The following is a 16,280-nucleotide window of genomic DNA, read 5'->3' as shown; positions in this document are numbered from 1 at the left end:
GCCGTAGGACCCACAGAGAGGTGATTCGAGGCCAGGTTGGCGGGGCTCTGAGCGGCCCGATCTGGTGGAAAGTGCCCCTGCCCAGAGCAGCGGGGTTGGAACTGGATGGTCTTTAAGATCCCTCACAACCCAAACCATTCCATGATTCCGTTGCTCTGTGACTAGATTTAGGGATGGGGCAAACTGATTTCTTAATCCTCTTTCTCCCTCTTGCCATTCCTGCCCTCGCGTCCACCCGGTGGGATCGTATAAAGGGACAACAGGAATATCCAGGCCTTATTCAAGGAAGCGATTCTACAGCCTACATTGGTTTGAATTCCACCTGACCTTGGCTCTTGCCCTCTGTTGACGTGATGCTGGCACATCAAAGCTGGCCCTTCCCACTTAAAAGAAATCTGAGGAAATAATATCTCTCAGAACTGTGAGATAATCTTAATTTTGATATGGACTTTGCTGTTAGCACTGGAATAAAGTTAAAATTTTCCTTTGTAGTGTGCTGGTTAATGTTTCTAAAACTACTGGAAACGTGTAAATTCAGTACTACAGAAGCTTAGTTTCCCATGGGTGTGCCACCGTTGTAGTGACACGTCAGAAAAAGCTAGTCCAGTTCTTTATTTCTTTTATGTAGTATCTAAAAATCTCTCCGTTTAAGTGAAGCTAACAATTCTTTGTTTTGCTGGACTCTGAGCATGCCACATGCCTCCTTCTTTTCAACATACCTGTAAATCAAAATTACCTGCACGTGCGGTCCCCCATCCACGTCCTTAAATCTGCTGTGACTTCACCAAATCAACATGGAGCTCTTTCTGATCTTAGCATTCTTTCCCCAACATTCCAAGCCCTGTCTAATACTCTACCTGGAGTATTAAACCACTTAGCAAGTCTTTTGCAAGTGTCATTTTATTTGAAACATGTTTTCTGTTATTTTCCAAGTTTTAACTTCGACATGACTCCTGATCTTTAAATGTGTTTACAATTCTGCGTCAGCACTTGTTACATATAACCTTACAAGGTGTCTTTTGCATTACAAACAAAGCAAAGTAGTAACAGTTGCTACCACATTATTTTCGAAAAATAAGCTTCCTTCTAGCTGCACTGTTTTGTTTCTCTGATTTTTTGCTTATTATCTGCAGTTACAGTAAGTTCTCTGGATATGGGACTACTACCTTCTCTTTTTTGTAAAATAGCTGTCAGATTTAAGGGCTATTAAAATATTCCAGATATGTCATCCTACAGTTCCAAACTGGTAGAATAATAGTAGTAATAGATTCATTCACATCACATCTTCAAGCATTGCAAAACCACATAGCATTCAGAATTGAAGAAAGAATTAATCTTGGAATCAAGTAATTTTGGAGCAATAAATATACGTGATCCATGTATATAGCCCTTAGATATACATGGAGATATATATATTAAATATATATATAAATATATATATAGAAAATAAATAAAGAAATATATATATATATGTATATATATATGGATCACACATTCAAACATATATAGTACTGCTGAAGGCAATATGGAATTTCAGGTACACAGTAATTCTTGGGGTGTCCTGTGTCCTGTTCAGGGCCCGGACTTGGACTTGATGGTCCTGATGGGTACCTTCTAACTCAGCATATTCTGTGGTTCTAATAGACTAGAAAGTAAAAAAATGAAAACAAGTAGCAGTTAGAGCTCTCATGTGTTCTGTATATGTTGAACGCCTAATCAATGTATGTTCAGTTTGGAAAACCTTAATTTTACTTATTTAGGTATCACTTTCTCTACTTTCACCAGGCTTGTCAACTTGCTGTAGAGGGCCATCAGGTGACTTAGGCATTATTTCCTGTCCATAAATCTATTTTGACTAGTCACAATTACCTTGATCTTCATGGTTTTGGAGACCATATGAATTCCAGAAGGATTTTCTCTATGACCTTTCAGGGACTGAGATGAAGCTCACTGGCCTGTCATTCTCCAGACCTTCCTTCTTGCTCCCTTTGAAGATAGAAGAGATGCTTGGTCTCATCCAGTCTCCAGGAATGTCTCCCAGTCAACAGCATATTTCAAAGCTAATTGAGAATGGCCTCACAGTGACATCAGCCAGCTCTCTCAGCAGTCAAGGACACAACCTCTCAGGCCCTGGGAACTTAAGATATTTCCATTTTGTTTAAGTGTCCTCTAACCTGGTCCTCCTCCACTGAGGATAAGTCTTCCTTGCTCCATTAGACTTTCCCTCTAATCTCTTGCCTGAGACTGCTGAATGCCAGTATGGATGAACTACTGAAATTGTCCTCAGGACAGACATAAAAAGAACTTTCTGGCATAATGGCCGGGGCACTTAAATAGGAGATAGATATATAGGTGAGGGGTAACTAGGGGTGTTACACTATAACCAAACCATGAGTTACAAGAAGAAACTCTTCCTCCTCCAACCATTTGGTCAACACAATCGTTGTTATTCTATTTTTCCCAATACATTAAATAAACCCTTTCTTTTGAGCCACTTTGTGTCAGTTAAGATTTATATGCATTCCATATGAATGAAAAAACCCAAACAAATTCCATGTATTTTACCTAAGACTTTTCTTCAGATTAAAGTCAAATGACACAAAAAATACGCATATATCCCACTACGTATCATTTCATGTGCTAATTGCCAAAAATCTGTACAATACTGATGATGATGAATTTTGAAGAGGTGAGCTGCAATGTGGAAATGGTTATTTTTCAAAACCCCATAAAATCACACAAAAGAAAACAGAACTACTGTTTGACACATGAGGTTTTCTATTCACTGAAGTTCAGATAAAAGGTTACTTATACAAATCTAATCTTGGTATATCTAGTTCCTTAAGTGTGTGTGTGATGTGGAGTCACAAAATTGGATATAGCTCATCCATTCCCTGAGGAGGATGGAAAAATCTCACTCATGATATTATGACCTTCTCTCCATCCTCTTGTTACATGCTCCCTGCATTCTATTGATATTCTACACTGAACGCTTTTTCCTGTGATGCTCAACACTGATCAATCTTCCTACATTTTCTCTCAGTATGTGCAACCACAGACACTGAGATATATTTTGGGGGTAGGGAAAACAGGATGGTCAGGCCACCAGGCAGCAGAAAGACTGCAGCACCAGACTGGTGAGGGGGCACTCAGGGGGTCTCTGCCCAACAGTGCACAAAACCATGGCTCACAGCAGCAGCATTTGACATGTTTCCTCAAACCAACAAGGCCCCACAATGCTGTGAATAAGAGAGATAAAGACTCTTTAGCTCAGGGAAAACGGGCGCAGATGCTGAGGACATAAGCCTTATTTTCAGGTTGTGAGAGCTGATTTATGTACACCAACCAGTTGTTTCACAGCAGCCAGTTAAGCACTGTTTGTGTTTGCATAGCAAGACAAGGGGGAGGGATGTTCACTCCTTCACCTGGGAGAGGGTTGAGGCAGACAGACACATTTGAAGTCTCAACTGATTTTTGATTGCCCTTTCTGGCCTGCTTTTGAGCTGGTATGTGGGGAAAATCTCATGCCTATTTATTTGTAGCACAGCTTTTGCTGATGTCGGATATTGCTGCAAGTGCTCAGCACCTCCACAAACCCACATTTGGTTACCTAGAGGGAGACAGCAGAAAGAAGAATGAAATCATTGACTAGCTGTAAAAACTTATATGTAAACAGCATAGAAATTATTTTATATAAGGCATTTATTCTTGTCCTGAAAAAGAATTTCAGCCACTTTGGTTTGGTTTGGTTTTGTTTTGTCCTTTTCCAGATCCTTGCATCATTCATGGCCTCCTTTTTGTTTATTATAATCCGCACCCTGCATTGATGAAGTGGGAGTGTTGCTGAAGGCTATTATTGCAAATAAGGCTTAGTAAAATGAATATGGGCAGGAAGAGCAAGTTAAAGTAATCCAGGCAGTTTTTGTTCTACAGTGTCCTAATTTTTTAATCCTTCTTTTGGCACATATAGTATCTCTGAAGGTAATTTGCAACCATATCAACTACTGGAGCCAGAAGAATGTATAGGAACTTGACTGCCTATCAGTTGTACCCCAGAAGCCAGGCAGATGGTTACAGTTAATGCAGAAGGTGCAAACTGTAGCCCCTTCTGCTATTCAGAATATACTTGGTTGACCTCCCCACTGCTGATTTTCTTTTGGCATGAATACATTTTTCTTTTCCCAGGGTGGGAATACAGAGAAATGGCTTCCTCCCACCCTTTTCCCTCTGCGTTACACTGTTATTCATGGCACTGTGAGATCTTGTATGTAGGACACAGCAAGACCATGTTCCCAAACTGGGACCTCCACAAGCTACCCTAACACCAAATACTGGTGGCTGTAAGAGAGAACATTCAGGTTCATCCCCAATTCACAGCAGTTAATGCCAGCAAGCTCCTTGCAGGAGACATGCAGACAGTGAGGAACAGCAAGGAACTATGGTCTTTTGTAATAACTCACCTTCAATACTTTCTTTGGAGGCCTCATACTTTTCCCAGTTCTTGGCTGACTTAAATGAACAGCACAGACTATTTGTATAAAGATGATAAGCCTAAGAGGGATCAGAAAATTCTACTTTTTAATTTATAGAACACAAAATACATAACTAAGCTGTATCTGTGACTGCAGCCAAGGACTTTTCCTGTTGCAAATGCTTTCCAGCTTTAGCCAAGCCTTTTAAGAGTAAACACCAGCAGTGCTGGTTTGTGTCCGAGAGAGGGTGCTAAAATAAAATATTTACTACATATTTACTTCAGAGCTCCACAATTGCTTAATTCAGTCCTTCCGCCTGCATAAATTTATTTTGACTTGGTTTTTATTTTACTTGCTCACAGCTGGCAATTCAATACAGGCATTAGCTTTAGGACATATTACACCAGCTGTAGTTTCAAAGCTGAAAATAACATTTAGAAAGAACTAAGCATACCTGAGTAAAACAAGGGAACAAACTTCCAAATTTTCACTTCAGCCTGATTACTCAGATTTGATTGCATGCAGTTTTATTACTGATAGTTCTGAGTTAATAAAATTAAGAAAAATTGACAAAAGTTAACTGAAGGAGGAGATATTATGGTTCGATACATAGAAGAAATTCTTTACTGTGAAGGTGGTGAGGACCTGAAACAGGTTGCCCATGGAAGCTGTGGATGCCCCACCCCACTAGAGGCCAGGGGCCAGGGCCAGGTTGGATGGGGCCTTGAGCAAGCTGTTCTAAAGAATGGTGCCCCTGTTTATGACAGAGAGCTTGGAACTGGATGATCTCTAAGGTCCCTTCCAATCCATTCTATGATTCTATAAAATTCTGTCACATTGACTTTGTAACTCCCCATGGTGTCACTAGCAAAATCAAAATCTGCAGGTACATAACCATTATACTGTGCCAAAAACTTAGAAGGAGAATGGATAACAGAAGAAATATATTCTCTTTCATCTGAGCTAGATGCTCAGAGACAGAAGGACATTTTGCCAGTGAATTAGATAGAGGCTGCTGGTAGAACAATTTTGTGAAACAGGCATGTCCTGAGTTTAAATTCCAAGCTTTGGAAGAGGTCATGGTCAGGTCAAGAGCAGTGACTGCTAGTAGGTGACATGGTAATGGGAGACAGAAAGACTTTTCTTGCCTGAACTAAAACTTTCTCCTGCTGATTGAAACTTAGTGGGAGCTGAGCGTTGCTGGTAGTTGACTGATCAGTGATACCTTGTCCACCCTGTTTCCTACTGAGCTGTAAGCCCAGTGGGACCTGTCAGCTCTGAAGTCATTGCAAATCAAAGGTGCTTTTCCTAAGATGCAGAGATATCCAAAACCTGACTGGACACCACCTTGGGCAGCTGGCTTTAGGATACCCTGTCTCATCAGGTTGATAGGACCAGATAATCTCTAGAGGTCCCTTCCCACCTCAACCAGTCTGTGATTCTGTATATTAGGTAGTTTGTGATAAAGTACAACTTAGAACCACCCCTAGACCAGCAGTGCTCAAGCGAACTCCTGTTGAGATCTGTGATATTTAGATGTTCCCGAGATTGTAGAAAGTCTCTTTCAGCCCCGCTGCCAAAGAAGGAGTCGTAATTCGTCTGTGCTGGTTTTCAAGGTTGTTTATTTCTTCTTATCTAAAATATTTTCTCTCTGACCTGTAGCAGGTCTGTCTTGCAGGACAGTGTCTGGGGCTCTACCCCTCACTGGGACGTTACAAACATTATATACTAAAAACTGCGTGTGCTATATTTACAATAATGTGCCAATACCTATCACCCATGTTGAACAGTGTGTCCCCAGCCTAAACCAACAGAAAAATGCCAACACCACAGTGAAACATGGAGGGCATGAAGAAGAAGAAAAAGGACAGGGCACGCCCAGTTTCCTCCATCTTGCCTCCTTTGAACCCCTTATCTAGAATTCTAAAATTCTACTTTTGCACCTGTGCCACACTAATTACTACTTATATCAAACACTCAGAGCTTGTAACTCATCCTGAAAGACTGATAAGTCTTGCATGGACAGAGATCAGAGACAGTGTCTCTCGGGGCTCTGTACAGGGGGGTTCCTGACCCGCTGCCAGGGTCCCAGACCTTCCAGGGCAGCCAGAGGGATGCCCTGGATTCCCACAAACTCCCTTTGATATTGCACTTTGAACAGTGGTGGTTGTGTAACAGCATTGCCCCAGAATGAAGTGCTGTTTAAACTGCCTCTTCTTAATCTGCTTCTTTTCAGGGAATTTCAGCTGGAACTAAGCAAGTCTGTTTGTCCATATGTCAACTTATTTTTCTGTCTTTTATCTCAGGACAATGTGCTGTTCAACAATCACTGAAAGCTGGCTGGCAGAGGTCTGCTCTGCTTAGTGCCTGGGATCCAACCAAATGCATGGCATCACTCTCCCTAGAAAACAGATTAATCCAAATCCTGCCACAGCCCTTAAATGTCCAAACTCAGGTCATTAGAGAGGTGTTAAAAATATCCATAATGCTATTACAGCTTCTCTTAGATGCCACTAGAATCCTATTTGTTCTTCACTGGAGACACTATTGTTTTTCTAAAAAAGAAAGTTGCTACTGTAGAAGGAAACTAGTTAAGGAAGAAAACTATCAATTAGTATGAATATAATGTGTCAGGAACAAGGAACTGAAGAAAATACCTTGTATTACCATATTTTTAGGTCTAGATTTGGCTTGACACACTAACCCAGATTATTTTGGACTGTAAAGAAATTGGAATAAAAATTGCAAAGTCAAAGCATTGCAATGCACTTGGTCACTTTTACGTTCCTCTGTCAGTCAGCTTCCAAACTGCTCCTTGCTCTACAGCACCTAAAGAGTGCTGAGTTTTTCGGACAAAGAGGAGAAATGAGAAAGTATTTCTCCTCAGCATTTCAAGATGGTTTCTAATGACACACAAAGAATTAAATGAATAACCAATGGAAAAGATGAAGTAGGGGAAAGGTTGGTAGGTCAACCTCAGGAATTGCGGCAGTTAGTTTGGACTAACATGCTGGAATTTGGAAGCTTGAGCAAACAAGTTTGTGTCTGTAAAAGTGGGTTAGAAATGACATAAGGACACGCTTTCACGTGAATCTCCTGGCAATATAATTTCTGGGCAGGCAGCAGCCATGGGAAGATTTCCATCCTCACTGCCTTTGGGGAACCTTATTGTCTAGATCCAAGAGAAAGCAAGGGCTGAAGTAGTACATGAACAAAGAGCCAATCAGGAAGGAAATCTCAAGGTCCAGAATATCAGTGCTACATTTTGGACAAACATTGCATGTCTGTACATCAAGTACACTTGAGTTTGTGAAGATGACACCATTCCTGCATCACACATGGTCGCCTTAATTTATTTCTACTGTTTGTCCCACTGATGTGGAAACACATCTCTGAGCTCTGGTCAACCAAACTACGAACACAGAATTGAGAAGGCAGCCATGGAAGCGCATGTATGGATATGTAATTTCTTGAAAATTTTTCCTTTAGAAAAAAAAAAGAAAAATATTAATCATTTTAAAGAAATATTATTTTGATTTCACATGCCAAATATGTCTTTATGAAAAGCAGGGATAAAGAAGCAGGAAATTTTCAACCAACTTTGGTAGTTTAAATAAATGTTTTATAGTAGCTGTAAGACTTTGTTAGCACTTGGAACAAAAATGAGTTTTGAAGGTGTGAGATTTTGTGCTTGTTACACCAAGCACAAATCCACTTCCTTCTCTGACTCTTTTTCTGTTGTGTGTCAGAGGCTGAGCTGTGATGGGATCAGTAGCTCCTGTTCTGTGTGATTTTTGTTTCCTTCCTAGCCAGCCTAAACATTTTCTTAGCAATCCCTCCCTAACAGACAGATCTCCTGGGAGATGCCATAGTTAGAATCATAGAATCATTTAGAGACCTTGGAGACAATTGAGACCAACCAGTAACCATTAGGTGGTGGATCTCACTTTGGCACAGAGTGTGCAAGATTCAGGGCTTCAGGTTAGAGAAGTTCAGCTTGTAAATACGAGTGCTGGGCCACAGACCAAACCCAAGTTGAATCCAACAGATTCAGTGACCCTGTCTGCTCCCAAAGTGGTCCGACAGTGAATGAATCTTCCCGACAGGGTAGATTCCAACAAAGGCAAACGGCCACCATCTGCCGTGACAGCTGGGTGGGTGATGGCACAGCACCACAGAACCTCTCCTCCTGCTCAGATTCTGCTCCCCACCGCCTCCCCATCCCTCAGTTTTGCTCTTCCTTCCCTCGGCGGAGCCCCGGCCGTCCCTCCCGCCCCGTGCCCGCCCTCGCCGGCGCCGGGAGGAGGCGGTGCCTTATAGGGCGGGCGCGGTGGCCGCGCCTGCAGAGCCGCGCCGAGCCCGGCGATACCCTGGACAGCGCCGCGCCGCCGCTCCGCCGCCATGGTGAGCGTCCCCCGGCATCCCCTGCCCGCACACACCATCCCCCCGGGGCCGCCTGCCTCCGGGCCGTCGCTGCCGCTCCCCTCCCTGACACCCTCTCCACCGGGGCCGGCGGAGAGTCCACGCTGCCCACCCTCCTTCCTCCTCCGCCGCTACCCCCGCTCCTACGGGCCACGTTCGGGGCGTGATTTTTCGGGGGGAAAGGGGGGGCATGGCCTCAGATGCCCCCAGCCCCCACGCGAGGCACCCGAGCCGCCGGCGCGGGTCGGGTCGAGCGGCTGAGCTTGGGCATTATAGGGAAGGAGGGAGGGACAGAGGGACCCTTAAGGAGCGGGGGAGGAGGGATGAGGGAGAGGGAGCCTCGGGGGCACACGCGCAGCACGGGGAGCTGGGCGGCGTGCGGGGACAGGCACGTGGAGGAACGCGGTCCTGGGTGGAGGGAGGGATGGAGCAAGGGATGAGCAGCCCCTGGGCATCCATCTCCCCGGGCCCCCTGCGCCTGCCCCGCTCCGAGCAGGTGCATTCTGCTCTACTCAGAGGTGCGTTTGAGCGTGTTACATAAAGCGATTATTCCCGTTAATTTGTTATCTTAACAGAAGCTCTTGCTTTAGCCATTCAGCCATTCAATCTGTAGTGGAACACTTCCTTTTTTTTTTTTTTTTTCCATGCAATGAATGAACAATGGAGAGTTAGATTCTAGTTCAGCATTTAAAAGAGTTAAAGTGGAACAATGAAGTCACCTATTTAGTGAGCAATGCCGATTCCCCATAGCACGTTGTGTTTTTGCAGTCATAGTAACTTTCCCAAAGGGGCTCATCCTGTTTATAAACAGCAATGCATTAAGTGTACTGCTGACCTTACAAAGTAGGACACTATCAAAGAAGTGTTTTGCAGCCTTAAATTTTGATGCACATTTGGATGAATAATTTGGCAAAGATTGTTGTATCGGAAGCTTGAGACACGATTAACAATAGAGCCTAGTTTTTGTTCTATACGATTTACCAACAAAAATACTTTTTTCCTCCCAAAAAAAGTCTTTGCATCATATATAGTAAATTCTGCCTTCCTTGAAGAAAAATCAGTTTGGACCCTTCCTTCCTCCATAAATCCAGACATGAATAATATTCAAATAGTCATTCTATGAATTAACTTCTGTCCTCTTTCTAAAAGTCATGTATCCACCTACTGTCAGTCTGAATCTGTTTCTCCTATATATTCTATTTGCCACCAACTCAGCTTTGGGATTCTAGATATGAAAAGACCCTATTGAAAAGACCTGAAATTCTGCAGTAGTTTATGCTGCCTGAGCCCCTTGGAGTGACATAATTGAATTCCTATTTCCTATCAATTTGGAATATAAGCACAAAAGCTATGACTGAATTACCATAGCTGCACAAAGCCTAAGTTAATACTAGCCATTGGTAATGTCTTCCTTGTGGCAGAGGAAGAAGGTTACAAAGATACCTGATGTTGCAACAGGCAATGTACATTATTTATCAGTAATTGGTACAGGTAATACCCAGGTGCTCAGGAGTACTGAGGCAGCCGGAAAGAAAGGTAGAATACCCAGAACTAGTTAAAATGTTTCATTTTGAATCCTTCTAGGACTGAGATGAAGTCAGTTATACTAGTGCAAATCAAAGAAGCATTAATTGGTAACACAGGCATTGGCAACCTCATACCAATGGAAATTATAGCTGAGACCTATCCTTAACCTGTTCTTTCTGGTTCCTAGAGCTGTTCAATTAACCTTGACATTTTTCTTGAAATGGCTGGAAGCAATAACCAGAAGTCACCATTCAGAGCTACACATGGGTTTGGATTAGCAAATTTTACGCTTCTGTATGTCCAATAATCTTAGTATTCAAAAGTTGCTGACATTTCCCAAGCTTTGTTACTCATACATAAAGGCATTCTGAAGAAAGAATTGCCAATCTGAGAAAGTCTTTGAAGTGATATAAAGGCTGAAGGTTACTTTGACTCTGAAAATTGGAAAGAGTGTCCTTGGAATAATAGTTACTGAAACAAATACTGAGCTATTGATGAAAGCTGTTGCAATGATGCTAATGCAGGGTTCAAAGTTACAGCACATCGATTTCTAGATGGACCTGGAGCTTGGGGGCAAGGGGTCGCGGGGACTTCGGAGTATACACCAAAGGTATCAGGAGCAAATATAGGACAAACAGATTTTTGGCCCAAGCGGTGGGAACATTGACTAATCATTCCCTTCACTAGTATACAAATAGAAATAAGCAGGTTAATGTTGCTAGTGTCCTTTAAACTTGACTGAGAGTTTTTTCAGCATCCTGGCTGTTCAATAATCAGTGTTATTTGTAGAAAGTTGCATAAGAAAACTTTTTTGTTTGTTTGTTTTGAAACTACATTTTGCTGAAGCAGCAAACCACTGCCATCATAAAGCATTAAGTATTTCCTCATCATCCTCACTGTATAAGGGCAACCACAGTGGCTTGGTTCTTCTGTTTATGTAGTTCACTGCAGCTCTCCTTGCTTCAGTGAATCTAGGTCAAATTACACTGGCTCAGGATTTGGCTGCACCCTTGAACTTTAAACCGATTACACATTTTGATTTGTCAGTGTATTTTCCATGGGATCAAATCCCACTTTCTTGGAGTAAGAGGGTGTATAACATTGCTCAGTCATGGCAACTTATGCTTACAAAGAGACTAGGTAGCACTAAGGTAAGCATAAACATGAGGACTGTATTTAGATATTACAGATACTGTGCCAGTATCTATACCTCTACAAGAATCCAGTGGTAGAGGGAGAGACAGAAGCTAGAATATGCTTTTCATTTCCTTCAGAGGCTTTGATACCCCTGTAATCTGAAGTCAACACAGAAAGATACCTAAGTCTGCTAAGCATTCATAAGCGTCATGGCCACCATATCATGATATGGACCTTAATATGGACATATACTGATTGCAGAACATATGCAAAGAGCCCTAGAGAGAGCAAAGAAAAATGCCTCTTCTTTGTTGACAGTGGCCAAAATAAACCCGTGTCTCATTGTCCATTGCTGTTTGTTAGTTTCTCTGAATACCGCACAAGAAAGAGGATTGCAAAGACAATGTTCTAGCCCCTGAACAGTGTCATGCAAATTGGAGGAGAATGTTTTTCACCAGAGATCAGCTCAGCACAAATACCTGATGACATAACATCCAGTGCTACAGCACCCGCAGGATCTCTCCAGCTCCAGCAGAGTGAAGAGGGAAGGGACTGCAGCAGCCCTGACATCCAGAACCAGAGCAGGAAGGCAGGGGCTTGCCAGCTGACACAGAATTAATGGGCTACAAGAAAACATGCTGAGAAACTGCCTATAGAACAGGAAAAATAGGCTCTACTTGCATAGAAACTCAAGAAGAGACACTGAATCCTTTTGCACATGGTGGAATTGATTAGGAAAAATACCTTCCAGGAACTGAAGTAAGAGTCCACCAATTCATTTGCATAGTTACAGATGCCTGCTTACCAAAACCTGCATGATGCCCTTGGTGTTGCTCCCTCTCCTCTCTAGGAAGATCCTCTGATTCTTGAAGACTGATAGTTGTATCGTCATTACAAGCATTCTGACCTGTGAAAAAAAGCACAGTCCTCTTGTTCATCAGACACTCGATTTTACATTCATTTAACTTTATAGCATCTCTTTACTTTATTGAAGAAAAGGGTTAACACTTTAAATTTGAACCTCTGACTCAATCAAAAGTTGGGAAAAAAGCCTGCAATAGTATTTTCTTGAGGTATTAGTAAAGTCCAAAGTAAGGCAAATATAAAGGGCTGGTTTATTCCCTGATCTAAGCAAAATTCAAGTGTAAATAAATAGAATAACATCATCATTCTTCCTGATGCTTTCATGTTATGCTATATGAGAGTTTTGTTAAACACTACCTGTAAAACTGATTTAAAAGCTGAGACATTATTAGGCCTCATACAGAGTCTGAAGTCTGTATTCAATGATAAAATAATATGTCACAAGTGCAGTCTGATTTGTAATTAAAGAAGGTAATGGAGAAGGGAGGGAAATTATGAGGATGGAATTAAGTGTACAACTCCTTGTTCCAGCCAGAGAGCTTCTGGGATGAGCCTGCCTGGTGAGGCAGTGGTGGAAAGGTACAAGGAGGATTGCCCAGCCGTAACAGAGAAGAAACCCTGGGATGTGCAGCTCTGTCACATTATAAATGCCACCCTTCAGACTTTGAGCACACCAAATTTATCAGCCAATTTGTGAGTGCCTGGCAACAGTGGAGCTTGTAAATCTATTATCTACATACACCGTCCATGGCTTGCCTTCTCATATGCTAAAATCATGGGCCACAATATTTGAGTGACTGCATCTTTACGCACGGGACTGCTGCACAGCTGACAAGTAGAGTACAATATGGAATGAAGTGAATATTTATTACTTCTTTGAGGCTCCTTATCTACCTAACTAACAGCAAAAGCCACTTTTAGTTTTTGAGGAATAGTTAAATTCAGATTTAGGAGGGTAATTAGAACTCCACATCTTCAAGAAATGACATTATATTGGCACTAATGCTGAAAGTACTCTGAATTGATGTCAGAGTCTAACAACAACAGTGATAATTTTAAATACTGAGTTAATGTAGGTAATGACTTTTAAACTGCACCGAATCTCCTTTTTTTTCAGTCAAAACTGACTGTGATAAAGTGGTAATGGTCAGCTCCCCATACTGAAGAAAATCAAACCCTCTCTGGTAGAAATTTGTATACAAAGATATGTAATTAGAGAATAAATAGTTAAGATAATTAAGTTTTCATCATTGTTTGGCGAGATTTTGATTTTTTTCACCATAAGGAGGACAGATATGGAAATGAACCAAGAAATAGTTCATATTCTGTGTCATCATTTGAAAAACAAACACAAGAAATGGAAATTAGAAGTAGGGTGACCAAGTTTCAAATAAATATCCTAAACCCAAGTATTAGGAGCCACAACCAAACCATTCTTCCCCTAGTTCTTAAAGAACCTCCTACAGGATACCAGTCAGTAGTCAATATTCATGACACTTATTATCCAGCAAAGACGATGTGGTACAGCAGCCTAACAGGGGGACTGACCTACACACATGATAAAAAGTCTGCATCTGTTGTTATTTCCTCTATGTGACAATAACTGAGGCAGTTTACAGACATTTTGTATCATTAGGGCATTACCATGCAGCACAGTCATTAGCATTTTTATTCTGAGGAAAGTGTCAGTCTGGGTGTTTCCATGGTGTAATGGGGTTTAAGAGTCTGGGCTTTAAAATTCCAGTTATGTGTGGATTAAACTCTAGGATACCCACTGTTGGGGCTGATAGAGAAAGGGAGCTAATTAGCCTGTGCACCCTCTTATTCTGTGCCAGCAGACAGCGCTCTGTTATTTGGGTTTCATACAATTTTAAGAGATGTCCTTGGAGTTCATTAGGGTTCATTTAGGGTTTTAAAAGAGGTAAATTTAGAATTGTTTTGGAGGAGGAGACATAAAAGGACTTCCATACCCTCTGTTTTCTTCTTTATTAAGCTTGAAAATCAACTGTCATTTCCTCTCCTCTCCTTGCCCAGTCTTCTTTAAACATGACTGAAGTCCAAAACATGAATTAGTATTTGAACTACAGGGTTTTGCCCTCCAGGATTTAAGGGAGAAATGAAAGGAAGAAAAAAAAAGTTAAGGACCTGTTCATAGAAGAAGATATTTCCTTCTTTAATTGTTGTTTTGTGTTTTCAAGTGACACTTTGGAAAACAGGCATCAGCTTCTGTTTCCTTATTTCCTTATATTACACTTGCATTTTCACATCCAACTAGAAAAACAATGCTGTTTCTTGCATTTTTCTGTAAGCATGGATAAAACTGTTCCAAAAAGCAAAGTGCCTTCAAATTGGCAAGGAATAAATGGTTGGCAAACATGTAGAGAGTGATTTCCTTGTCAGAGAATTGGCACATCTCTTGGTAAGGCAGTTCTGAATATTATTATCCACACCTGCTTTCTCTCCCATGGCTGGCTGCAGCCAGCCAAGTTACTTCTGCTGGAGTTTAAAAGATTAGCTGTGAGGTTGCCCAAGTTCTGGTCTGGTAGGAGTTGGTATTTGTGTCAGAATCATGTTTTACTGTGCACATGGTGCGATTTTTTTCAGAGTTTGTCAGTAGTCCATGCAATTCCAGGGGTAAAAATCATTATGTCTGTTTTTGTATTTATATGCTTGTCAATTTATTATTAAAATATCTTTATGTGCTAAGTAATTTTAACAATTTGTATTAGGGCTGGCTACTCAAAATTATCCTCTTCCCCAAATCCAGATGCTTGTGTGATATGAAAAATATCCCATGCAATGGGATATTTTTTAGAACTAGCTGCATCTGTCCTCTCTGCTGTTAGTATTATGTGTCTTCCTAGAGTAGCATTTCAGTGTTGCTTTGCTGTTAGACCAGACTGTACTGTGAATTTAAATCTTAAAATCAGCCCTTTTTACCTAGGAGTACCCACTTACCTTGACTTGACTTCTTTCCAAGGCAGATCTTTTAATACTGTATGCATGAAGCCAGACAAAAACTCCATATTTTCAAGTTAATGGAGGAAAAAGAAAAATCAAAGACTTAGAAAACAAGTGTATCAGAAACCAGTTCAGATTAGCAAAATCTTTATAGGTTCCTTTCTTCTTCCCACTTCCTGCTGCTACTGAAAGCAGAAATGAGAGATGTCTTCCAGCCAGCAGTGATCATCACTCTCACAGTAGTAGACAGCTTATTTATGTGAATTACCTAATAAATCCAAATCTTCTTCCAAAAATTAGGTACATCCACTGAAAAATGTGTTAGAAGAATATGGATTCACCCTTAAAAGCAATATTGGAAATTTTTCCTGTTTAAATACTGGAGCTATTGGCTTTATCTGGCAGCTTGATGATTAAGAACCATGAGAAAGAACTGCTCAATCAGTCCTTACCCAGAACCAGAAAAATGAAGTATATCACATCTCTAGTTTTATAGCATTTTTTTCAATTTCCAGGGCTTTTTTTTGGGGGGGCAGAAATTTAGTTACATATTCTCTCTAAGATTTTTTAATACGTGTCAAAGTCATCACAGGATTTTCAAGTTCTCCTTTGAAAGCTGAGATACAGCTTGTGATTTCTTGGTGCAGAAACACATTTGAAACTTGTCTTTAAAACTGGCAATTTGTGCAAGGCAACAGAAGAGGTAGCATTTAGCTTTATTGTTCTGCAAAATAGAAATACCTCTCCATTTCAGTGAAAACTGAAATGAAAACCTTTTGGGTTTTATGCAGTTATTTCTTCCTTACTGCTGTAGACTTTGCAAGCCCGCATTTTAATAGTATCTGCAAAAACCCTTCAAAGATAAAAGGCTAGATAAGAGTTATTTTGCTTACAATA

General features: G+C 41.2%; 1 protein-coding gene and 1 long non-coding RNA gene across 3 annotated transcripts in view; one reads left to right on the top strand and one right to left on the bottom strand.

Annotated features, from left to right (window-relative positions):
* Positions 1 to 38: 38 nt before the first annotated feature.
* On the bottom strand, positions 39 to 5,147 carry LOC137479168 (uncharacterized). The gene is made up of 3 exons (XR_011002006.1): positions 4,607 to 5,147; positions 1,926 to 1,982; positions 39 to 110 (listed from the first exon to the last, which is right to left on the bottom strand). It is a non-coding gene; the product is annotated as an uncharacterized lncRNA (long non-coding RNA).
* A 245-nt stretch (positions 5,148 to 5,392) lies between these two features.
* Positions 5,393 to 16,280, top strand: part of ELOVL2 (ELOVL fatty acid elongase 2) — a 55,411-nt gene continuing 44,523 nt past the window's right edge. Inside the window, exon 1 of one of the 2 annotated variants that reach the window (XM_068199459.1) lies at positions 5,393 to 5,591. In XM_068199459.1, the coding sequence (XP_068055560.1) occupies positions 5,589 to 5,591 (3 nt within the window). In that variant the 5' untranslated portion in view covers positions 5,393 to 5,588. Of the gene's footprint in view, positions 5,592 to 8,730; positions 8,877 to 16,280 lie in introns of those variants that run through there. The other variant, XM_068199450.1, reaches the window with a different exon arrangement.

This window comes from Anomalospiza imberbis, chromosome 1 (genome assembly GCF_031753505.1).
Source record: "Anomalospiza imberbis isolate Cuckoo-Finch-1a 21T00152 chromosome 1, ASM3175350v1, whole genome shotgun sequence".
Classification (NCBI taxonomy): domain Eukaryota; kingdom Metazoa; phylum Chordata; class Aves; order Passeriformes; family Viduidae; genus Anomalospiza; species Anomalospiza imberbis.
Note: the sequence above shows the minus strand (reverse complement) of the source record. Positions and strands in the feature narration are given on the sequence as shown.